Genomic DNA, 24,573 nt, shown 5'->3' on the forward strand with positions numbered 1-24,573 from the left:
AGTTGTTTATAGTAAATTCATATTTTTTAGATATGGCTAATCATTCCTTTTTAATACTGTATAAGTATTTCTTCTAGAAAACCTTCTTGCCTCCATACTGCATTAAATATTCTTCCTTTGTGCACTTTTGATATTCTCTGGCTATTGCTCTCATTGTATTTACCAAATTGTGTTACACATACATGGGTACCTGTCATCAAAACTGTGAGCTGCTTGAGGACAGAGACATTTTTGTTCATCTGTTTGTTCTCAAATGGTGGTTATTACAACTTTATTTATCAGCCAAAAGAGAATAGAAAAGCATTAGTTGGTAGACAAGTTGCATTTGTATAAATGGACAGTAGATATCAATCACGAAATTTTTTTAAATGATGTATATAGTTCAAATGCCATTTAATTCTTCCTTTTAAAGTCTACAATTCAGTGGGTTTTAGTATATTCACCAACACCATTACCTAATTTCAGAACATTTGTGTCACCCCAAAGAGAAACCCATCAGCCACCCTCTCTTCTCTCCTCCATCCAGCCCCGGGAAACCACAAATCTACTTTATGTTTCTATAGATTTGTCTAATTGGGATATTACATATAAATAGAATCATGCAATATGTGGTCTTTTGTGTCTGACTTCTTTTACTTAGCATAATGTTTTCAAGGTTCATCTATGTTGTAGCATGTATTAGCATTTCATTTCTTTTTATCTTGAGTGAACATAAGGTTTTCAATTCTCCTGGGAAGATGGGCAGTTTTATAATGTACTAATTTGCTCAACAAATTTTTATTGAGCACCTATTCTTGGCTTGGCACTGTTTTAGGTACAAGAAATATAGTAGTGAACAAAAAAAAAATCTTTGCCCTCGTAGAGCGTATATTCTAAATAAGTCTTAAAAAGAAGAAAAAGTAAAGTATATTGTAAGTTAAATGGTGATGGTGATATCCTATATAATAAAAGGGTAATATGCAAATTGACCCTAAAGGCAGAACAACCCATTGCTTGATGGCCACCCGCAGTGGGGGCAGGGCTGGTGAGTGGACGGGAACAGCCGGCCTCTTGGTCCCTTCCCCCAGCCGTCAGGCACCAATCACCTGGTGGCAAACAGGGAACTGGGGGTGGGTGGCGGCAGGTGGCGGGGCTGGCTACGGGCAGCTGGGGAAGATGTCCCTGATCACAGGTTAGGCCTAGGGACCATATCCACGCACGGATTTCGTGCACTGGGCCTCTAGTGTACTATAAAGAAAAATAAAGCAGGTAAGAGGCACAGGAAGTGCCTCTGATGGGAAGTTGTAAATGGGATGGTCCATGCCTTCCTGAGGAGGTGACATTTGAGCAAAAGCCTGAAGGAGGTGAGGGAGCGAGCATGCAGATAGCTGAGAGATGAGCCATTGAACAGAGTAACAACTGCAAAGGTCTTGAGGTGGGAGGGTGGCTATTGAGCTCAGAAACATTAAGACCAGTGTGGTAGGAGTAGAATGTGGGAAAGAGAGTAGTAGCAGACAAGAGCAGATAAGCCTGATCATGTGGGGTTGTTATACTGAGTGAGATGGGAGACCACTGAAGGGTTTTGAGTAGAGAAGAGACATGATCTTTTGTCGGTTTTAAGAGGATCAGTTTGGGCTAGTATGTTGTCTCTAGGACAGAGAATACTGCTCTTGCTTAGTTTATGGTGCCCTTAGTATCTTAAGACACCAAAAGAAATACCTAACATTTTCATTTATTAAATAGTTAGGTTCAAATAACTTATGAAGTATTTATCTTAACTTATGTTCTATTTGAAAAAAATGATGCATGTAAATTGATAGAAAAAGTCATATTTTTATTCGTGATGAAATAACCACAATTATTTACTATTGGAATATGTATACCTAGTGGGTATTGCACAGCTTCTGAAAGCTTGGAATCATATTGGACACCATCACTCTTATTTCCTGTTCCGCAATAATTTTTATGCAGCATTGCTTTTTAGCATAGCAACTATTAAAACCCAGCCTTGTGAATATATGGCATAATCAAAAGGAACATATCTTGGTCTAATGTGAACTGCCTCAAGCTAGTAGTTCACTGGTACCTCACAGAACATTTGTGTTTCCCTTAAAAATATGAAATGTCCTGTGGGGCCCCTATGAGTTCATTGTGTTGCCCCAAGGTGCCTCAGCCTTGTTTGGGAACAGTATAGGACTATACTCTAGGTCAGGGGTGGGCAAACTTTTTTTTTTTTCTTTTTATTTTATTTTATTTTTTGCTTAAATTATTACAAAGAGTATTACATGTTTCTCCTTTTTTTCCCCTGCCCTTGACAATCCCCTGGCCTCCCCTACCCCCCAGTGTCTGTGTCCATTGGTGGAGGTGAGGGAGCGAGCATGCAGATAGCTGAGAGATGAGCCATTGAACAGAGTAACAACTGCAAAGGTCTTGAGGTGGGAGGGTGGCTATTGAGCTCAGAAACATTAAGACCAGTGTGGTAGGAGTAGAATGTGGGAAAGAGAGTAGTAGCAGACAAGAGCAGATAAGCCTGATCATGTGGGGCTGTTATACTGAGTGAGATGGGAGACCACTGAAGGGTTTTGAGTAGAGAAGAGACATGATCTTTTGTTGGTTTTAAGAGGATCAGTTTGGGCTAGTATGTTGTTTCTAGGACAGAGAATACTGCTCTTTCTTAGTTTATGGTGCCCTTAGTATCTTAAGACACCCCTAGGCCAAAAGAAATACCTAACACTTTCATTTATTAAATAGTTAGGTTCAAATAACTTATGAAGTATTTATCTTAACTTATGTTCTATTTGAAAAAAATGATGCATGTAAATTGATAGAAAAAGTCATATTTTTATTCGTGATGAAATAACCACAATTATTTACTATTGGAATATGTATACCTAGTGGGTATTGCACAGCTTCTGAAAGCTTGGAATCATATTGGACACCATCACTCTTATTTCCTGTTCCGCAGTAATTTTTATGCAGCATTGCTTTTCAGCATAGTAACTACTAAAACTCAGCCTTGTGAATATATGGCATAATCAAAAGGAACATATCTTGGTCTAATGTGAACTGCCTCAAGCTAGTAGTTCACTGGTACCTCACAGAACATTTGTGTTTCCCTTAAAAATATGAAATGTCCTGTGGGGCCCCTATGAGTTCATTGTGTTGCCCCAAGGTGCCTCAGCCTTGTTTGGGAACAGTATAGGACTATACTCTAGGTCAGGGGTGGGCAAACTTTTTTTTTTTTCTTTTTATTTTATTTTATTTTTTGCTTAAATTATTACAAAGAGTATTACATGTTTATATTTTGAAGGCAATCAGTAGGATTTGCTGATGGCTTGGATATGGGGTAAAGGAGAAGATGTAAGAGAAGAGTTCAGGTGATTCAAAGTTTTGGCCTGGGCAGTCAGAAGGGTGGAGCTGTTATTGATGAGTCGGGGAGGGTCACATTTTTTGTGCATGTTAAGTTCGAGAAGCCTCTGTCAGTTCTAGATGGAGATGTTGAGTAGGCCATTGGATATATGAGTGTGGAATTTGGGCGCTGCCATCTTTGAGGGCGTGGCAGTCAATTAGCATATTCCCTCCTTATTGGCTGTGGGCGCCACCATTTTTGAGGGTGGGGTAGTCAATTAGCATATTCCCTCCTTATTGGCTGTGGGCGCTGCCATCTTTGTGATGGTGCGAGGGTCAATTAGCATATTCCCTCTTTATTAGATAGGATATGACCATAAATGTTTATAGTGTTCATGTTTATCACTTTAAAAGCCTGTGTTATATTCTGTTTAGTTTCCTGCATCTGATATAACTGTCTCTTGGGGTAGTTTGAGTCAATATCATCTATATAAAAGATTTTGTAAGTTGAAAGCCTTATAAAAAGGTTAATTCTTATTGTTGTAGCATGTATTTATTAATTAATAATATCCCATAGTTTATTTAACAATTCCTCTATCATGAGACTTTTACAATATTTATAATTATGTATTCTTATGAATGTATTATTTTAGTATTTGAATGAAAGTCAGAAGTTCCTAGAGTATTTAAAATAATGATATAGTTATACAAATCTAGGTGATGATTTGATGTCTGACATGCCAACAATGTTATTTCATTCTTTTTTTGCTAGGCGAGACTTCAGCAGTATATGGTCACAACAGATGAGCAACTTATATCGATCACACATGCCATTAAGAGCTGTCCAGTGATAAATAACAACCAAGCAAGTCTGGCAGCAGAAAGGGGAGCCACAAGTAGTAGAATTATGGACAATCCAGGTGAGTGGGTCTTATTATTCCAGATTGGCATTAAAATATTTATAGAGTAAACAAATGAACGAAACCAGAAACTTATATGGGGTTATTGCATATATAACATTGTCACCACTATTATTGCTGCTAATATTTATTGGATACCTGTTCTATGCCAGATACTTTTTAAGTGTTTTACATGTATTATTTCATTTAATCCTCATAATAGTCTTATGAGGTAGATGTTATTGTCCCCATTTTTTAGATGAGAAAACCAAGGCCTAGCGAGGGTTGGCAACTTAGCAAAGTCACACAAATAAAGAGTAGCAGAACTAGCTTCCTAGACCACGGGAAGGACTTAATGCCAGTACTTTTAATCATGGTGCCTCAGGCTCAGGTGGAGAAGAAATGGTCTTGGGAAGAAAACAGAAAACACTGAACTTTAGAAATTCATAACTTTTGTTTATTGGGTAATGTTTTGAAAACCTTTTTTACCTCATATGCCATAGGTTGAATAGAACATTTAGGCTTTTTCATGTTTTTTACTTCTAAGTAATACTGTGATGAGTATCTCTGTGTGGAAAGTGTTTATGCATTTCAGAGTGTTTCCTAGGGAGAGATTCTAAGAAGTGGCTGACTAAAATTTAACTTGCATGAGATAAACTCCATGGCTAGATCAGGTCCTAAGGGCTTGAGGTCCTCAGTACTTTTCTCAAAAACAGCCACTTCTTCCCAGTGCTGGCCCCATAGGAACCTACCCTGTGAGTTCCTGCTAAAGGAGGATGTGGCCTAAAAAGTAAAGGCTCTCGAGGCCGCCTGATTTTGCCCTCTACGGAATGCTTTGAACTATACATACCTAAATGTGCCAGCGTTCCTTGGCGTACTAATAGCCTCTCATCTTCTTCAGAGGCTTCAGTTGTAAATGCTAATGTCTCCATGCCATTGATGTTTCGAGGGGAAGAAGTGCGTGAATTCCCACAGGAAGACTTGCCTGTTAAACTATCTCAAGTGCCAAACCCTCCAGATAGTGTGAATCTGGCCAACAATTTTCCAGCACACATATTTGAGCCGGCTGTGTTGTTAACACCACCCCGGCAGAAGAGCAACTCAGAATTCTCTCCTCTGCAGGATGGTAAGCAGGCTTCTTCTAAAGTTACATGGTAGTTGTTTTTTATGCTTCATATATGTAATCCATGTGTGCATCATTACCTGATAAACAGAATTAAAAAGATACTGATTACCATACATAACCTTTAAGCCGAAGGAGGATGGGGTGGTTTACATCATGTATGCTATGCCTGTGGTGAAATGTGACGTTGAGTTTCATTACATATATGTTCCATTAGGCATTATAAATGTTAAGCTCAAATCAAGGGATTAAAGCCCTCCGCAGTAAAACATGGAGTGAGGGGAATCCCATTTGTCCCTATGGTCCAGGGCATGGGGAAGAGTAAGAAACAAGAGGAGACTATTCTCTAAAGAGTAATGAATGTTTAACCAAGGAAAGGTGAGAGCCATGACCTGAGGGATTTTATAAGTCAGATCTGGTTATTAACCTCTTTCTCATCAAAACTTTAGCTCAGTCAGTTGAGGGAAATTGGTAATGAAAGTCTATGGACAATTAAAAATTGCTTTAGAGTCACTTTTGCAGCACATATATAGAGTTGAAATAAAATTTCTAAAAAATTATTGTTAATACTTAGCTCATAGATTTTTACAAAATCGCAAATAGGATTTTTATTTGTCACCATTAAAAGTCTGAATTTTTAACAGATTCTTGGACTGGGGGCTCATATCCATCAGTTCATTCAGCTTTAGCACCTGTCTCATCCCAGTGGCTTTTCCAGAATTGCTTCCTTCACCGTGAAGCTCCATGAGTTTTCCCAACTCTAACTTGGGCTTCTTCCGCATTTGACTTTCTAACAAAGACATCGTGGAGTGAATAAATATGTGTTTTCCAATGCTATCTGGAATCATTTTATTGACCACTTCTTTCAAGTTATTTGCACTCTCGGGTCTTGATGTCTATCATCTTCGTCCAGATTTGGCAGACTTATTGATGCTGAGCAAGGGTCTTCTGAATCTGACTTTTGCATTTTCTAGTAAAACCAACACAGACTAGATGAAGCAAATAACCATTGGTAGTCTTGACATCAACATGAGCTTTAATCACGGTTTGCCATTTTTTTTTTTTTTTTTTTTTACTAGGAAGCACATTTTGTCATGGGTAAGATCCATGCCATGGAAATTAGTCAGGCAGTTTTGCCCTGAACATCCTCAGTAATTAGCTTGGATTTTCTAAATGCCACTTCATCATTTTGCAGATCAGCTAGGCTTGCTTCAAAAACACGACCCTTGAGACCATCAGATGCGATTTTGGTTCCTTGAGCTCTCGTGACTAGTGTTTTTCTAGTATTTCTTATATTGAACAAAGCTGGTCCTTTCACATCACACCCATCTTTCTGGGATCACCCACTTTCTTCTTGGCTGCCTTTTTGTCGCCTTTTGGAAGGTGCTGTTCAGAGAGCCAAAAGGGCCCTTGGCTCACAGATTCTTAACTTGGATTTCATGTATGGTCTTCAGAATCTCCATGGATTGCTTCATTGTTTGGAAAACTATATTTATTTGTCCACATGTGCATTTTCTGGAGCTATAATCATTTCATTTTTCAAAGAGTTCTTCAATCAAAAACTACTTTAGACTTTCAGGCAAAGTTTTTAGAAAAATGTTATTTAGCCCTGATTTAACTAAATTTTTGTTTCTTTAATTAGAGTATTTATTTTCTTCTGTAGGAGGACAGAAGAAATAACATTTATTGTCATTGAGACATATAAATTTTGTCAGATTTTCTGTACTTTGATGTATGTTCCCAATAGAGGATTTGAAGAGCCCATAAGGTTTAAAGAAAATGACAAATCTTTGCCATTATAAGATTTGTTTGACTAGCTGTGAGGTATGGGGCTAATACTTTTTATACCTTTTCTGGACTTTAGTTTTCCTACCTTTGCATTGAGAGGATTTTCCTTTATCTTTAATATCCCTCCAGCTCTATAATTCTTTGATTCGATATTTCCTCTTTAGAGGGCTAGAGAATATTATTAACTGGCTAACTTTAGGAAATATGATATCAAATCTGATTTCTGTTCAAGTTAGACTTTCATTTCTTAAAGTAATTTTTCAGATGTTTGCATTGTATTAAAAGGCTTATCTAATGATCTCTTTTGAGATACTGTAAATTGTTTTTCATTGGTGATTCTAAAATATCCTAATATTTTTTAAAGAAACAATTACTATAAATATTTTTACTCTGATTGCAAATATACAAAATGTTCATTAAAGCAAATTATATTGATATAGACAATATTTTGTTAGCATTTGCAGTGGGTTTTGTGTGGAAAATAACATGGCACATTCCTTTTGCAGTGTGCAGATAGAACTATCCTTGAATCTGTATTCTGAAATGGTAGAGTTTTATTATCATATTTTCAGCATTTTGTTCAGAATGCTTACATATAGAGAATTTTTTAGTTAAATTGAACATATGGATAAAAATGGGAGATACATAAGGCCCTTAATCAGGGTTCAGCTCTCTGTCCAGTAGGACTTTCTGTGATGATGAAAATGTTCTGTATCTGCTCCATTCAGTATGGTAGCTACTAGCCAAGGGTGGGGCTGTTGAGCACCTGAAATGTGGCCAGTGACTGAGGAACGGAATTTTATATTTTATTTTATTTTAATTAATTTAAATTTGAATATGAATAGCCACATGTGGCCAGAGGCTACCATACTGGAGAATGTTGCTCTAGAATTTTCCATCATAAATATTTCCTTTAGCTATTAACTTATCTCTATTTTTGTTTAATGCCACGCTTGAAAGACTAGTATATGCTGTTTTCATTTTCTTATATTCCATTCCTTCTTTATTTTAAAGTGTTAGTTCTAATTCCTATTTGCATGTGGCTAAGAAAAAAAAAAGCATATACAGGGATCTCTTCCTCACACACCTCTTGACCTACCCAAGAGGCAGTCATTTTTATCCCAATTTAATTTCTGTTTATCTGGAGGGGCTCTCCATAATTAATAGAAGACATTTTTACATCTCTGGCTGCTTCATTTCTATCTGCTTGGCTCGCTTCCTATCCTTTACCTGACTCTAAATGTTAAGTTCTTCATGTCTTGGTATTGTTTTTTCCCTCACTCTATTTTTTCTCTCCGTGTAATCTCACTCATTCTCATGGCTTCCAGTATTTTCTATCTGCCAGAGAATTCCAGTTTTGAACATAATGCACCTTAAACTTGCACGTTCAGAACTGAATTCTTGATACTCAACCTTCCCCCAAATCTGTTCTTCTTATCTTCTCCATCTCAGTGCATGGCATCACCTTCCATTCAGTTGTGCATGCCATGATCTTACTCTCCATTTCCAGTTCATCATTTCAATTCTATTGCCAAAATACTTCCCAAATTTATCTACTTCTTTCTGTCTTTATACCAACATACCTTAGTCAAAGCTACCATTGTCTTTCTTCTAGATTACCACAGTTGCTTATTGATTTCTTCCATCCTGGATCTTCCAGTTATCCACAACATTTAAGAAATGTAAATTGAGTCATTGCCAAACCTTCTGCAGTCTATTGTTCTTGGATTAAATTGGAAAATTCCAAACTTGGCTTAAAGAGCTCTGCAAGAAATGGCCCTGCACACCTCTCCAGTCTCATCCGTTTCCAGTTTCCTCTCGTTGCTATGCTACAGCTAGACTGGCCTCCTTTCTTTGCTCTTTCCTATTTTGAGGCTTTCACATATGTTGTTCCCTGCCTGTAATGTTATTTGCTCTACTTCTGCCACATATGTAATTATTTAAAATTTTTACTTCTTCAGAGGTGCCTTTCCTGACCATCCTCAGTTTACATTATTATCTTTACAGTTCTCACCCGCAAGATTCCCAGATAAGAGGTAATGTAATGTGAAAATGTGGACTTGGCAGGTGGTTTTTCACAAGTATACTGATTAAGCTTTAAGGTATATCAAAGCTTAATTACTAATTTAGCTACTTATTTATTTATGTTTTTGTTTAATTAACTACTCATGAGTAGATAAAGTCTTCATGCTTGATTGTTAGTGGTGGCATTGCAGGTCAATTTAGACCTTCAGAAACCAACTCCTTCTGTTGAAATCCTTCTCTAACTACCATGATGGGCTAATGAGATGATTACACTGCCAATCTATAGCTAAATAATACATGTTTGTTATTTTAAAATTTTATCTACAGTATTGAGGAGGACCGTTCAAACTCGTCCTGCTCCACGAATTCCTCCAACTGTGGAAATAATTGAGAAGGAACAAAATTGGGAAAAGAAGACCTCACCGCCCAGCACAGACATTCAGAATTCAAGTGACGAGAGTCATCTCTTCACCCAGAGGTGGAGGGTCTCTCACATGGGAGAAGATTTGGAAAACAAAACCGAGGCTCCTTTTGTCAACCTCTCACAGCCCCTGTGCAATTCCCTCTCAAACACTCAGCAACCCAGAAACCCTGCATTCTCAGAAGAGCCCCCAGTACTGGGGGATGGGCAACAGCTTAGAGCAGATGAGGCATTAATACAAAGAAAGAACATCATGGCACAAATTGCTGAGTTGACACTGCAGAATTCAGCTATCAGGGCTCATCTGAATAATATTCTTTGGCCAGGGGGAGAGCAAGGGGATGGACTTCGGGAGTTAAACAAACAGGAGACAAGTCATACAAGCAACATGAGTGCTGTAAGTACCAGTTAAGGACTGACTATGGACATATAGGAATTTAGGTCCATTGCTGGAGCTTCTTAAAGCGCTTCTTTCCAGGATATCTCTGAGGCTGTGGTAGATGGCTTATGCCTGGTCATGTCCTCATCACAAGAGAAGTAGAAGTTATTTGTCAGTTTCTATCTCAGATACAACAAAAGAGGACAACATAAAATAAAAAAGAGGAATGAATGAGGAAAATAGGATGAAGGTAAAATGTAGCAAAGCTAAAATTAGGCTAGGAATGAAGTTTTAAATATAACATGCAGAATTAATATGACTTAAAAATTTGCCACACAACTACATTTTAATTGAAAGCATTTTTACTCTTAAAGGGACTCATAAAAAAGAACTATGTGTAGTTGGCCCTCAACTCATGAATAGTTAATTTTTTAGGACACAGAATGCATTTTGCTATAGAAATGATTTTAAAGGATTTTTAAAGTCAGACTTTAATGTACATATAAATCATCTGGGATCTTGCTCAAATGCTTTTTCTGATTGAATAGGTCTGAGGTAGGCCCTGTGCATTTCTAGTAAATTCCCAAATCATGCCAGTCCAAAGACTATACTTTGAGTAGAAAAAGTCTGAATATTATAGTGCAAGAATTTTGTAAGTTAAATAAGCTGTGGGCTAACATGGTTACTTGGACCTTCATTTCCTTATTTGTGGGAGAAAAGGGATCCTAAGTTCCAATTGGGGAGAGTTTATAACCTACATTTTTCCCCTGGTCCCAGTGATGGGAGAAGCTTCCTTTTACTTTATTATGAGCCAGAGAGGCTCCTGTCAGGCTTCTGCTAGGGACTGGACAATGTTGGAACAGTTGTTAGGGGCGGGCAGGCATCCTGGGTTAGGAGTTTCAGGGGTAATTGCTTCCATGAGGACTTTATCAGAAGGGGGTCATGTGCGTCCAGGAGGAAGGTCAGGAGGTGGGAGATGGTAGGTTAGGGGTACACGTCTGTCAGCACTGGCTCATGGGCAGTCAGGGTAAGATGGGTCTTGAGTCACAGAAATAGTAGTCAGAAGGTTCTGGCAGGGGAGGAGCCAGGAAGGAGTGTTAGGAGTGGGCAGTAGCCTCGCATAGGTGTGTTATAAGTATAAACTGCCTCAATTTTGAGTCATGGGAGACGTTGTTGTTGACAGAGTTTTGAAGATGATTTGAAATAGGCAACGTCTTAGTTTAAAAATGGCAGCAAAGTTAAAAATTGATTTTGCCTCCTTTTCTAATTAGTATATAGATTAGGCTAAGGCACCAACTGTCTTGAGTGAGATATCTTAGGCCAGAAGTGGCCTGGGGAGGCTGACATATGGCCAGAAAGAATGATAAGGGTCCTAGAAATCTTTGCCAAATAATTCATAGTGTGTGAATGAAGATTATAATTATAGAATCATCTCTTTCAACTACAGCAGATCCTTGTGACTTAGACCCCAGATCTGGTATTCATATCTATGTTACTTAGAAGCCAGGTCTTTAGAAGTAGTCTTTGCTCATGTGATCTTTTGTGTAGTTCAGCAAACACTAGAGATGCAGGAAAACTTCATCCCACAGACTCTCCATGGACAGAGAGACTAGAGGACATGTGGCACCAGTATTAGGAGAATTGGCATCCCTTCGTTTTAGCCCTAATTTTTCAATTAAGTGACTTGTAAATTTTGTTTTTAGTCCACTATTCAAGTCTGCACACAGCAAGGGCTATGAACACTAACTTGCTGGCTCTTACTGGAAGTTTATTTTTACAAACAGTCAAACTTGTTTGGATTGTTTTTAATATGGAATTTTGCCTCTTTTTTAAAAGACTTTTCCAGCAACACGGCCTCTAACACCAAATAGCATGGAGGAGCGGATTGCGGAACTGAACCGGCAGAGTATGGAGGCTCGCGGAAAGCTCTTGCAGTTAATAGAGCAGCAAAAACTTGTTGGTTTGAATCCTTCCCCTCCACCGATATCACCTATTCAGTCACCTCTCAGAGCTTGGACTGATTGGCCACAAATTCCTGATTTAAAAGGTAGACAGTTTAAAAGCTAAGCTTTTACTTTCTTGATTTTGCAAGTATATATTGAACTGAAGGAAATCTCAGAGAGCATATATTTCAGTGCCTTCAATTTTACATAGAAAAAAAAGACTAAGTCGCAGAATAAGTGACAGATAGATCTGGAAGGCCGGTCTCCTGTTGGGAAACTCCCCCATGGTGCCTGCAGGAATCTCCGGTGTCTGGGTTCCTAAGTTGCTCTACGTGGAAGTGGACTCATTACAGTCTATGATTTACTGAGCAAAATTATAATTTAGAATTTCATCAGCAAAAAATTAAGTTATCCTGTTAAAATTATGAAAACATTTTAATTGGTAAATTAAGCTTTTTAATCTATTTGTACATTTAAGATGTGAAACACACTAGAGGGGATTCTAAATAATAGAGCAGTAACTGAAAAATTAGTTATCGTAGTGTTCATATGCAAAAGGTACTGATGAGACGAAGTGGATCTCAAGTTGCTCTTCAGTCAGAAATTGAATTATTAAGATTCTCAAGGGGTAGGGCTACACAAAGGCTATGAAGAGACTGATTTTGGCTCATATGAGAGAGGGTTCTAATTGTCAGGAATAGAAAAAGCTGCATCAGTGAGTGGTGCATTCGCTCAGGTGTTCAGGCATTCGTGTGTTAGAAAGATTCAGTGTCCTCTGGCTGGTTGAGGTAGGTTTCCTTTAAGGTATCTGCCAATAAGACTTTTCCTCTCAGAAGTTATTTCCTTTTTGAAACTACAGACTCAGAGAGCAGACTCTTTTGGAGATTACAGATGGGTAATGCATATCCCCAGGGCCCTTCTTCTTTAATTTAGGCTTCTTCAATTGATAGTTTTGTCTACTGTTCTTTGTAGTCACAAAGTCTAGATGCAACTCCTAATAAGAATGAATAAATTAAATCACTCAGAATGTATGAACTCCTACTATGTGCCTGCTATGTTCTGGACATTGGGGATACCACATGGAAGAGGACAAGTCCTTGCCCAGATTGACAACTTTAGTACTCAAGTTGAGGAGCAGGCCATAAACAAATCAGCAAATGAATATATGAGATAATGTCAGTTAGTGCTAAGTACAATGAAGAAAAAGCAGATTACTTTTAAGAATTTTGTGATTAAATAAGACATCTGTTTCAGTAGATTTTTAAGGTAAAACTATTTTCGTTTGATATCTCCTTTTGTCCCCAACACACCATGAGAGTAGACAGAGTTGATATCATACTTGTTTGATAATTAAGTAAACTGAGGTGTAAATAGGTTATATGATTTGTCTGAAGTTCTAAAGCAAATTGGTAAATTTGCACTTGTGTTCTTGCCGTTCTAGTGGTTATATTCTTAAGATATTCTTTTTTTAAGTAAAATTCTTGGTTTCAGAAGGAACCACTGTGGGTTGTAATTATAAAGTAAAAACTCTATGCCATAGAACCTCTTTGTTTTCTAGGGTAGCCAAGGGATATGTAAATAGGGTAGGTTTCATTACCACCTAAAGCTCAAAATCACTGGTTTTAAGTAATGATTTATGGGAGCTTTGGCAAAACTGACTGGGATGGACATAAAGTGTTCCATTAGTAAATAGTAAATATCTGTTGATTGATAACTTACTTCTGAAATATTGAAAAGGTACATAATTATTACCATTGGGCAGGTGAGCTCTTCATCTATTTAAAAGTCTTCAGTAAGAGTAATGTAAAAGATCTAGAAGATTTAAAATTTTACTGAAAGACTTCAGATTTTTTTCTTCTTTTCTTTTTTTTGGGGGGGAAAACTTTAGATAAGCTGCTTTTGACAAATATCTCAAGATCTTTAGGGCTAGCTCTTTACTTCCAGATCTGACATGATGCCACTTGTCTGAGGATTCTGGCTCTCTATGACTGGCATGCTACTGAATTGACACTAACACTAAAGTTATTTCTCACAGCTCATTTTTTAAAAATTCCTCCAAGTGTATCTGTGGGCCATAATGATAAAAATATAGAAAGAACCTCCAAATTTGTAATATTGAAATCTGCAGTAAGACAGAAATCATTACATTTTTAATTTTTATTTTAATAAAAGGTAATGGACTAATGTTTATTTTTATATTTTAGAAGGAGGAAAGAGGACAATTGAAGTATCTGTTCCAGGAGCGGAAGCCCCAGAAACCTCGAAATGCAGTACTGTCTCTCCTATCAGTGGAATAAATTCAAGAAGGTAGGGTTACAATGGGAATAGTTACTTTTTAAAAAAAAATCAAGAATATGGTATCTGTTTTATTCTCTTTGTGAGAAAAGGAAGTGTGTGATATCTGACTTAGGTTCAGGCAGACTCACTGATGAAAATAAAATAAAGTAGTCGGTGAGGAGAATTTTGGGGGGAAAGGAGAGGCATGAGGAACAAGCCTTCAATGAGTAGAAAGCATGGGTTGGCTATTGAGAAACAAAAATGGGATAACAGCACATATATAGAATGCTTTATGGGTGACAAAATTGGGAGATACTATGTGACAGGGTGGGTAAATTAACCACTGGTATTTTCCTCTCATATTAAAATGAAACTGAAGTTCATAGAGCTACCTGTGTGATTTGCCTACATGTGTCACATGTTGATAAATGGTGACACTAGGGATGGACCTACCTGGCTTTCTGTCTCCGCTGCATGCCTGCTATTGCACTGCATTCTCCAGGTCTTGTTACTCTTCCACTGCCTGGGCCTTCTTCACCCCTGCACATCCCTTTCCCCCTTAAATGTTAAAAACTTGTTAGTCTGATACTGTAATGGTGGATACACGATACTGTACATTTGTCAAAACCTATAGAATGTATAACACGATGGATGGGCCCTAATGTAAACAATAGATTTAGTTAATAATAATGTATCAATGTTACAGTTGTAACAAATGTACCACACTGGTATGAGGTATTCATAAAAGGGGAAACTGGGAGGAGGGGTTGAGGAATATATTGGAACCCTTGGATCTTTATACTAAGTCTTTCTGTAAATCTAAAATAACTCTTAAAAAAGGAAAGCCTATTAATTTTTAAAAAAGACTTAGGTTGGTGAAAATATGTTGCAAATAATTTACCTTCTTTGGATCTAAGTCAGCCATACTTTCTCAAGTTTGTGCCAGTATTGAGAATTGTCAGCCTTACTTAATTTTTGAAGATTAATAATGACAGATTTCTCTCTCCCTTTTATTCCTCACAAATAGATCTTCAGGGGCTACTAGTAATTCTTGTTCTCCATTAAATGCCACCTCAGGAAGTGGGCGATTCACACCTGTTAATCCAAGAGCAAAGGTATATGATAAAATGTAATTGTGAAATGTGTACCGTATAGGGGCAGGAGGGCAAGGGTGAAAGGTGGCTATTTTTAGTGATTTCCATTTGTGTGTGTGTGTGTGTGTTTATTAATTTCAGAGAGAGGAAGGGACAAGGAGAGAGATAGAAACATCTATGAGAGAGAAATACCCCCTACTGGGGATCAAGCCCCAAACCCAGGCATGTCTCCTGACTGGGAATCGAACCAGTGACCTCCTGGTGCCTGGGTCAACTCTCAACCAACTTAGCCACAATAGCTGGGCAGTGATTTCCATTCTTTATTCTTATTTATGCTGTTCTAAAGATGATATAAAAATGTGAGAAGAAAAGATATATTAATTTACCTTCATTAGAAAAACAAATAAGCCATATACTACTTTTGTTTTCTAGGATAACTAAGGAATAAGAAAATTCAATAGGATTTTAACAATCTTTAAAGACTGGAAATTACTGGCTTTAGGCAGAGCTTCCCAAATAGTGTGGCGAGCCTCGAAGGTGTGCCTTGAACGCCTTGTAGGTATACTGAGATACTAGTGCCCAGTCCTTGCTGTGGCAGGGTGGGGCTTGGGATAGTCAGCCCTGGGGTGGTCACTTTCCATGTCATTTTACCCCAGTGTGCCATATCTGAGGTCCCCCGGGGTACAGAGTTATGCACAAAGAGTAAAAAAAAGTCTTACGTATTTTTCATGTGTTCTAATTTACTATAGGATTGTATAGAAACTAAGCATCTTACAATATATCCAATTTTTTTGCAAAAGGCATTTCTCTGTGTTGGTAATACAGCAAAATATAGTTTCTCTGAGTGTTTGGTCATAGCAAATTGTGAGAATATCTTTCAAATCACAAACATTACATTTGCAAATTTGAGCTAACAGCTCTCTGATACGGGGAAAAATCTTTGCTGTTCTTATTACTAACTTTAGTAATTAGACCAAATAGTGAATGTCTCAATTAACTGAGTACTACTTGCAGCCCAAATTAATTGATAGACTCAGATATCTCAGTTGTCCAACACTAGATGTGCCCTTTGCTGTTTATTGTACTCTAAAAAAGCTTTAAACTATTTTGTACAATTTGCTCTTAGTTTCTGGAATTTATTAGGATTTAATTTACAAAATCAAATGACTGTTGTTTTTTTAAAAATATATTTTATTGATTTTTTATAGAGAGGAAGGGAGAGGGATAGAGAGTTAGAAACATCGATGAGAGAGAAGCACCGATCAGCTGCCTCCTGCCCCCCCCCCACGGGGGATGTGCCCGCAACCAAGGTACATGCCCTTGACCGGAATCGAACCTGGGACCCTTTCAGTCTGCAGGCCGATTCTCTATCCAGTGAGCCAAACCGGCTAGGGCAAATGACTGTTATTTTTAAAAGGTATACATATGATTTGCATAAAATACTGGATTTATCTTTTTAAAAAAATTAGGTCTCCTAAATCAGCAAGGATGCCACTTGACCAGGGGATCAGTTATTTATGAGTGTCTGTTAGAAATAAAAATTGCCAGTAGCAATTTACTTTTTAGTACCACTCAGTAGCATAGGGTAACTTTGATTCTATGTACTTGAATGGTCTCCTGTTTCTGATTACTTCCTAAATCCTTTTTGCATCTTTGTTCAACAGATTGAGAAACAAAATGAAGAAGGCTGGTTCGCTCTTTCCACACATGTGTCATAAGTGAGGTCAAGTGTGACTTTGTTTTCAGTGGTACATTCTTGAGCTTCCATTCCCCTTTCCCTGCTTTCAAGTTTTTGTCCTTCTTTCAGCTAAAACCTACAAAGATCCTGTGACTTCATACAAATAGAACAAAGAAATAAAGCAATTATTTTATTTTTGAACTTTCAAATACATTTCCAGCAACTAACCAACCTGCAACCTCCTGCAAATAAAATGTTGACTATAGGGAAATTAAAGTTTCATATTCTAGTAATTTCCTAAGTACTTTAAGGTTTTTCTTTCTACTTCTTCTTTTTTAATCCTCACCTGAGGATATTCTTTCCAGTGATTATTTATTTTAAAGAGAATGGAAGGGAAACAGTGGAGGGGGAGAGAGAAACAAAACCGCCAGAGAGACACATGGTTTGGTTGCCTCCCGCTCACGCTCTGACGGAGGGGTGGGGATCAAACCTGCAACCAAGATATGTGCCCTTGGCCAGGAATTGAACCCGTGACCCTTTGGTCTGTGGGCTGATGCTCTAACTTAAGGTTTTTCTTAATATATTATTACCTTTATCATATTTATTCAGGTTTTTTTGGTCTAGTATATCTTAAATGTTGATCTATTTAATTTTTATTTTTACTTTCTGAAGAACTTAGTTGCTTTGCATATAACTTACAATAAAATGCCTTTGTGTGATTAAAGTCTGGCTTTCAGAAAAGTTTAGCACCCCCTTTGGTTTTTTATTTTGGGGAAGTCTCTGTAGTCTATTACTTTTCCTGCTAAGTGGGATGTGCAGCTTTCAAAAGTAGACATGGGAGTTTGTTTATATTTGCTTCAGCAGGTAAGAATGACTCTATGTATTGTAAAATTCCTATATAGTCTTTAAATGTGAAAGTGTCATCAATAATGCTAATGTACAAAAAATAAATAATGATCATAGAGCTCAAATGTCTAAATGCAGTAACACTGATTGATTTGTATATTTAGTGTTTGAAACAGAATTGAATACAAAACATTGCTATCAATTCTCCCAGCCCTTAATCTACTAAGCACTCTGGATAGGTCTTTCTTCAGGGCACCGGTTTGGCTCTCAGACATTGGTTTCTATTTTAAACTTAGTTTTTGAATTATCTCTGCCCCTTGGCTGTATAACAGGAATTTTCAACCTAAGTGAGGTGGTTATGGGGTGGGGGAAGCACATCGAGACTGCGTACTTGGGGAACGTTCTCCGGTAAATACCTTTCCTTCTCCTGCATTGCAGTCACTGTTCCAAAAAGTGTCCTGTGCAGCTTTCATTTGGGCTTCATTGTTGTGGTGACCAATAATAATATTGTTTTCTTCTGGCATCATTAATTTTATTTACATTATGAGAGATAATCACTGATCAGCTGCTTCCTGTGCCCCCCACTAGGGATTGAACCTACATCCCAGTGACCTCCTGGTTCATAGGTCGATGCTCAACCACTGAGCCGCGCCTGGCTGGGCTTAATTAACAGTTCAGTTGCTTAAAAGCCCTCTTTATCAGCTTTCAGAGCCAACTGCGTCAGTGGGTCTCAAAGTCTGACCCCCAATCAGCAGCATCAGCAGCAGCATCACCTGGCACATTTCTTTTACAGAGTCTTTGAATATATATTCTGAACTGTTCTTGAATATATATTCTGAAACTAGAGGCCCGGTGCACGAGATTAGTGCACTCAGAAGAGGGGGGTCCCTCTGCCCGGCCTGTGCCATCTCACAGTCCGGGAGCCCTCAGGGGATGTCTGACTGCCAGCTTAGACCTGCTTCCCACAGGGAGTGGACCTAAACCGGCAGTTGGGCATCCTTAGTGCTGCCACAGAGGCAGGAGAGGCTCCTGCCACTGTTGTGCTCTCCAGCCATGAGCCTGGTTTCTGGCTGAGTGGCGCTCCCCCTGTGGGACCACACTGACCACCAGGGGGCAGCTCCTGCATTGAGTGTCTGCCCCTTGGTGGTCAGCTTGCGTCATAGTGACCAGTCGTCTGCCATTCGGTCAATTTGCATATTAGCCTTTTATTATATAGGATACGATGGTACTTGTTAGAAATGGAAATTCCTGGGCCCTACTCAGAAACTCTGGTGTCTGTTTTAATAAGCTCTTTCTGTGATTCTTTTGGTTTTTTTTTAAATATATTTTATTGATTTTTTACAGAAAGGGAGGGAGAGTGATAGAGAGTTAGAAACATCGATGAGAGAGAAACATCGATCAGCTGCCCCCTGCACACTCCCCACCGGGGTTGTGTCTGCAACCAAGGTACATGCCCTTGACTGGAATCGAACCTGGGACCCTTGAGTCCGCAGGCCGACGCTCTATCCACTGAGCCAAACCAGTTAGGGCTCTTTCTGTGATTCTGATGCATGCTCACATTTGGAAACCATTGGCCTATAGCATTGTGGAGGGGTGAACTCTGCTATATTTGGCTATCATATACTACATTTATATTTACTTTTAATATTCCAAACTCAGATTATTTGTGTTTCTTGTGTTTAGACTCAAGGTTTTGCATAACATGTGACTTCTTCTCCAATATGCAATAGAAAGCTGCTAAATCACTTGCCAAACTTTAATAATATTTAGAGTTCTCCAAATTGTAGCTTGAAGAAAAACTAGATCAATAATTGTTCAATCCACAGTTGTAGATAGTAAAGTAACTTGGGTTAGCAGAATTTAATAATAATTTACTGTTTACTAAGTGCCAGGCACTATTTTAGCCACTTTACATGACTTCATGACACAGATACTGTTATCCTTATTTTGCAGATGAGGTGCAAGGAGGTGAGTACTCTCTCAGGGTCATCCACCAGGGGGTGGTGGCACTAGAATGGGAACAGAGATAGCCTCTCTCCAAAGCCTGTGCTATGCTGCCATCCTACAGTGTGTATGGCTTGGAAGCACCATAATAATAATAGCTATCTTTTATTGAGCCATTACTGTGTCAGGCACTGTACTAAGCTGCAATATCCCCATTATTTCATTTAAATCTCACAGTAAACCTATGGTTAGTCGTTAAATGCCCCCCCCCCCCCTTTATACATGAAGAAATTGAGCCCTAATGGTAAAATAAATTTCCCATGTCAGAATGCTTGTAAGAAGTAACGGACTTGAAGCTCTTATTAAAATAATTATTGGGCTTCTAACTTATAGGGAAGAGCTAATATAGCGCAGTGGCTAAGGATACAAGTATTGCAATAGGAAAGCCTGGATTCAAGTGCCATCTCTGCCACTTGAGCTCTCCCTTGGGCAAATTAATCTCATCTTTCCCATTTGAAGTCAGATAATATATTTTTTTCCTATAAAGTTGGGAGGATTAAGTGAAACACACACACACACACACACACACACACACACACACACACGACTTAACTCACAACAAATGTTCAGAAATGATAACTGCTAGGTTGTAGTGTATAAATAAATATACCATTTTCTCTGTTTCTGGATTTTTAAAGACATTCTGTAGTGAATTGTTTTTCTCTGATTTAGCAATTGGACTTGACCGGAATCGAACCTGGGACCCTTGAGTCCGCAGGCCGACGCTCCATCCACTGAGCCAAACCGGTTAGGGCTGTTTCTGGATTTTTAAAGACATTCTGTAGTGAATTGTTTTTCTCTGATTTAGCAATTGGACCCAGTACTTTTAATTTCAGGGTATTTCACCTGAAAAGATGTTTGGAGGATGGAAGAAAACGTTGAACATGTTATTTGAAAATGTAACTAACATGCTCTCTAAAAATAATTTTATCGTATGTTCTCTGAATTTTCATACACTTTGGATACACTGCTTAATAATAGCAAGAATAGGTCTTTTTTTCTTTTTATACTCAAGAATACTTTCTAAAGAGAACACTTGAATGTTACCAATAAATGCATGGTATAAAGTTTTTGGAAAGTTGTTATGTAACATAATGGAAACCAATAAACAAAATGAAATACAGCCATATTTTTCTTGTCAATTTTATTGAGAAGTAATTTATATATAGTAAACTACATCCATTTAAAGACAATTCATTGGCTTTTGATAGTTGTAAAAATACACAAAACTATCATCACAGTTAAGACACATTTCTATCATCTCCAAAAGATTTCATCTCTGCAGTGTATCCCTCCCTTTGCTCCAGCCCTGGGCAACCACTGATTTACTTTTGGTCATCATAGATTTGTTTGCATTTTATATAAAGGGAATCATACACTATGTACTATTTTGTGTCTGTCTTCTTCCACTATAATTGAGATTCACCTATAAAGTTGGGTGTATCAGTTTCTTCCTTTTTTTCTGAGTTTTTGTTTATCTTGGGTAAAGACCTTGGACATGAAATGGCATGGTATATGTTTAACTTTTAAAGAAACTGCCAGTTTTCCAAAGTGTTGTGCCATTTACCTTCCCAACAGCAGTGCATGAGAGTCCTGCTTGCTCCATGTCCTTCCACATTTGGAGCTGGCCGTTTAAAAAATTTCACCCATCCCAGTGAGTGGGGGGTGTGACTGTGGTGTGCATCTCCCAGAGGCCTCCTGTTAAGCATCTTTCCATGTGTTTACTGATCACTCATATATCTTATGTGAAGCATGCAAAGTCCCTTGCCCATTAAAAAAAGTTTGGCAGTTTTTTCTTATTGAATTATGAACTATGTTTTCTGGATACAGAGTTCTTTGTCACATATCATTGCCATGTTGTCACCATTTTAAAATGTGTTGTAATCAATAACATGAGGTATTTAAAAATCAGTTCCAGCTCTGGTTGTACCACAAAGCACTTGAAGAGCAAACTGCTCAACCGCCCAGCGTCCTGCAACCAAGGAGCCCACAACATACAATCTTATGTGCTCTTAAAGGCCAACAGAGATAACATAGTGTAAAATAAGTAGTTAAATAAACAAAACAAAAAAGCCTCCCGAAGTATCTTTGCTGATGATAGTGTACCATCAGGGATCTTTTGGGACATTCTGTATTACTAGCAGGAACTTCAAAAGTATTCAAAAGTCATGCTGCTTACCAAACCATCCGTAGGATAATTATAATAATTATGTAAATGATATAATAATAAGCTGGTAGAACGCTGGGCTTTTCTGTTTGGCCTTGAACCTGAGCCACAGACCATGAAATTGCCGGGACCAAAAGGCGAGTGAGACTGCCGGTCCCAGGGACACCACAGCCGAATTTCCCCAAAGAAAGTCGCCTCCGTAGCGCATGCGCTTCAAGGCCGCTCCAGTTACCGCTTCCGTTGCCGCGGTAACTGCAGTAAACGGAGACCTTGGGCAGCTGCTGTGACTAAGCCAGTGCGGTCGGTGGGCGGTGGGTGCCTCAGGTAAGTTTGGACGCCAACTGCTGGGCAGTTCCCACAACTCCCCCCACACCCTCAAATCTGTTAGCGAGTTAGGGAGCAGTGAACCCCACTTGGATTTCCCTCAGACTGAACCACTGTCCCCTAGACTTTCCCTCGTCCTCCCTCCGGATCAGTTTGACAAACTTTTGAAGTGACTGGCCTTGGCAGGCACGGAGCTAGACCCTGGATACAAAGCGGACACCGTTCCTGCCTGTATGGAGCTCATCCTCCGGCAGGGACAGCAGGAGTCCCAGGTAGACCCGGCTGAGAAACAGGGAGTCGGGTGGGCAAGTGCCTGGGTTCCAGGTCAAGCAGCCGCCCCACCCCACCCACACTTGGCTGTGGGACACTTGGCAAGTTGAGCCTCTGCCCTTCGGTTTTCTTATCTCTGAAAAGGAAGATGGTAATGATAATTTCATGGGGTTCTTGTTACAGTTAAATTGGATAATGCAGGTAAAGTGTGTAGCCCATGAGTCACACATAGTCAGTGCACAATTAATACTTTTTTCATTCTAATAGATACAGTGGTATAAAAGTAGTCAGTGTATCCAGTCAGTTGTGATTTGTTCCAGGTGGCCATGGACTAAAACTTTTGAGGAGAGATTAGGGTGGGGGGAGTGACAAGAGAGGAGCTATATAATCCTAAAATGAAAGGTCTTCATGCCATGCCAAAGAGTCTGAGTCTTTATTCTATGGCAATGGGGAGCTAAAGGCTTTATATACAAAGAGTGGTACATTAAAAGCTGTGCTTTAGAAATACAGGAGGCAGTATAGGGAATGGACTGGCGGTGGGAGAGACAAGGATGCAGCTGTGGTAGGGTAGAGCTGAGACACGATGAGGACCAGAACTAGGGTGGAAATACATTCTAAAGGCTAAAAAACTGCACACTTGGCGACAGGACTTGCAAACCAATTGCATGCGCTGGGTGAGAGGGAAGGATTCAAAGAGTAACCGCTCTGCTTTTTCACCTTAAAATGCACCTGACTCAGAGTCATTTTGAGAAATAGATGAAACAGGATGCGTAGAATCCTTAGAACTATGCTCGATACATGGAAAACATTAAAAAAACAAAACAAACGAGCTATTATCCTTTCCATGGTTGTATTATCCTTTGTAAACGCTGAGTGTTTGTTTTTATGCAACAATCTCTATGAGTTTTAGCATGACCATCTCCAGCATACTGCTGAGCTTGTGAGAATGCACTCTAGTGAATGAATACAAGCAATGTCACCTTGAGGAACCTTTCGTCTGGCTCCCAAATAACTTCCTTCTAGCAGCATGCCCCTCTGCATCACTGCACTATGATTCTCTTTTTCTTTACACTTCCTCAGGGTCGACTCAAAACTTGACATTCTACCTAATTGAGTTGGTTAGCAGAATTCGCTAAAGGCTGGACTAATGAGCCTGAATCTAATGAAAGTAGATTTAAGATAGTTTTGCAAATAGACTCCCAAACCCAGCTGGCTCAGTTGTATAAGACAGGACTTGGCTAAGAACACAAAAAATAAGGTTTAGTCATTCTAGTTGGTTACAAACTGACTATGATGAGTCTCTATATGAGGATGTGTTGGGAATTAACTTCCCGAGCCATCAAGATTCTGAAAAGAGTTAAAGCCACACTAGTGAGGAATAATTTAAAGAATTGGGATGCTGTAGTTGGGAAAAGAGAGGGTCTGGGGAGAAAAGTGAACCAGTTACACTGATTTGAATGGCTATAACACACAGGAAAACTTGTTCTCCGTCCCCAGAAGAATAAGGACCAATAGATTCAAGTTGCAGGGAGGAAGATTTCAGGTTAATATAAAATGAACTGATGAAGAACTAGAGCTGAGCATTGGCAAGATGTGCACGCCCTCTTACCTGAAATGTTGAAGTGGAAGCTGATGGCTCTTCCCTTCATTTGTTCATTTTTTCAGGAATTAGTACATTCATCCGTTCAGCCATTTTACCTACCGAGTGCCTATGTGCCGGGCACTGTTCTTAGAGCTTTACTGTATTAACTCGACATCTCAGAGCAACCTTAGGGAGCAGGTACTGCACTTTATGGAGGAGAATACTGAGGCACAGAGAAGTTAAATACTTAATACCTCACAACTATTAAGAGGAGAGCTGCTGGAAGCCGGTCCATCCTTGCTGCTTGACACAGTCGCTGCAGGGAAGAAACATCTGCACAGCATATGTTTCAAGGGACCTGGCGTATATGGCATACTGTTCTTAATATGTTTGCTCCCCTTCTTAGCGCTATGTGTTTTAAACAAG

General features: G+C 38.9%; 2 protein-coding genes across 2 annotated transcripts in view; both read left to right on the forward strand.

Annotated features, from left to right (window-relative positions):
• Positions 1-17,336, forward strand: part of SPICE1 (spindle and centriole associated protein 1) — a 52,603-nt gene extending 35,267 nt beyond the window's left edge. Inside the window, exons 11-17 of the mRNA XM_014545381.1 lie at positions 4,100-4,247; positions 5,128-5,352; positions 9,490-9,980; positions 11,799-12,009; positions 14,110-14,212; positions 15,210-15,297; positions 16,941-17,336. Coding sequence (XP_014400867.1) covers positions 4,100-4,247; positions 5,128-5,352; positions 9,490-9,980; positions 11,799-12,009; positions 14,110-14,212; positions 15,210-15,297; positions 16,941-16,994 — 1,320 coding nt within the window. The 3' untranslated portion in view covers positions 16,995-17,336. The remainder of the gene's footprint in view (positions 1-4,099; positions 4,248-5,127; positions 5,353-9,489; positions 9,981-11,798; positions 12,010-14,109; positions 14,213-15,209; positions 15,298-16,940) is intronic.
• Positions 17,337-22,239: 4,903 nt separating this feature from the next.
• The window catches only part of CFAP44 (cilia and flagella associated protein 44), a 138,066-nt gene continuing 135,732 nt past the window's right edge, over positions 22,240-24,573 (forward strand). The window contains exon 1 of the mRNA XM_014545394.1: positions 22,240-22,295. The gene's annotated coding sequence lies outside the window, so the exon portion shown is untranslated. The remainder of the gene's footprint in view (positions 22,296-24,573) is intronic.

This window comes from Myotis brandtii, unplaced genomic scaffold, assembly GCF_000412655.1.
Source record: "Myotis brandtii unplaced genomic scaffold, ASM41265v1 scaffold406, whole genome shotgun sequence".
NCBI lineage: Eukaryota > Metazoa > Chordata > Mammalia > Chiroptera > Vespertilionidae > Myotis > Myotis brandtii.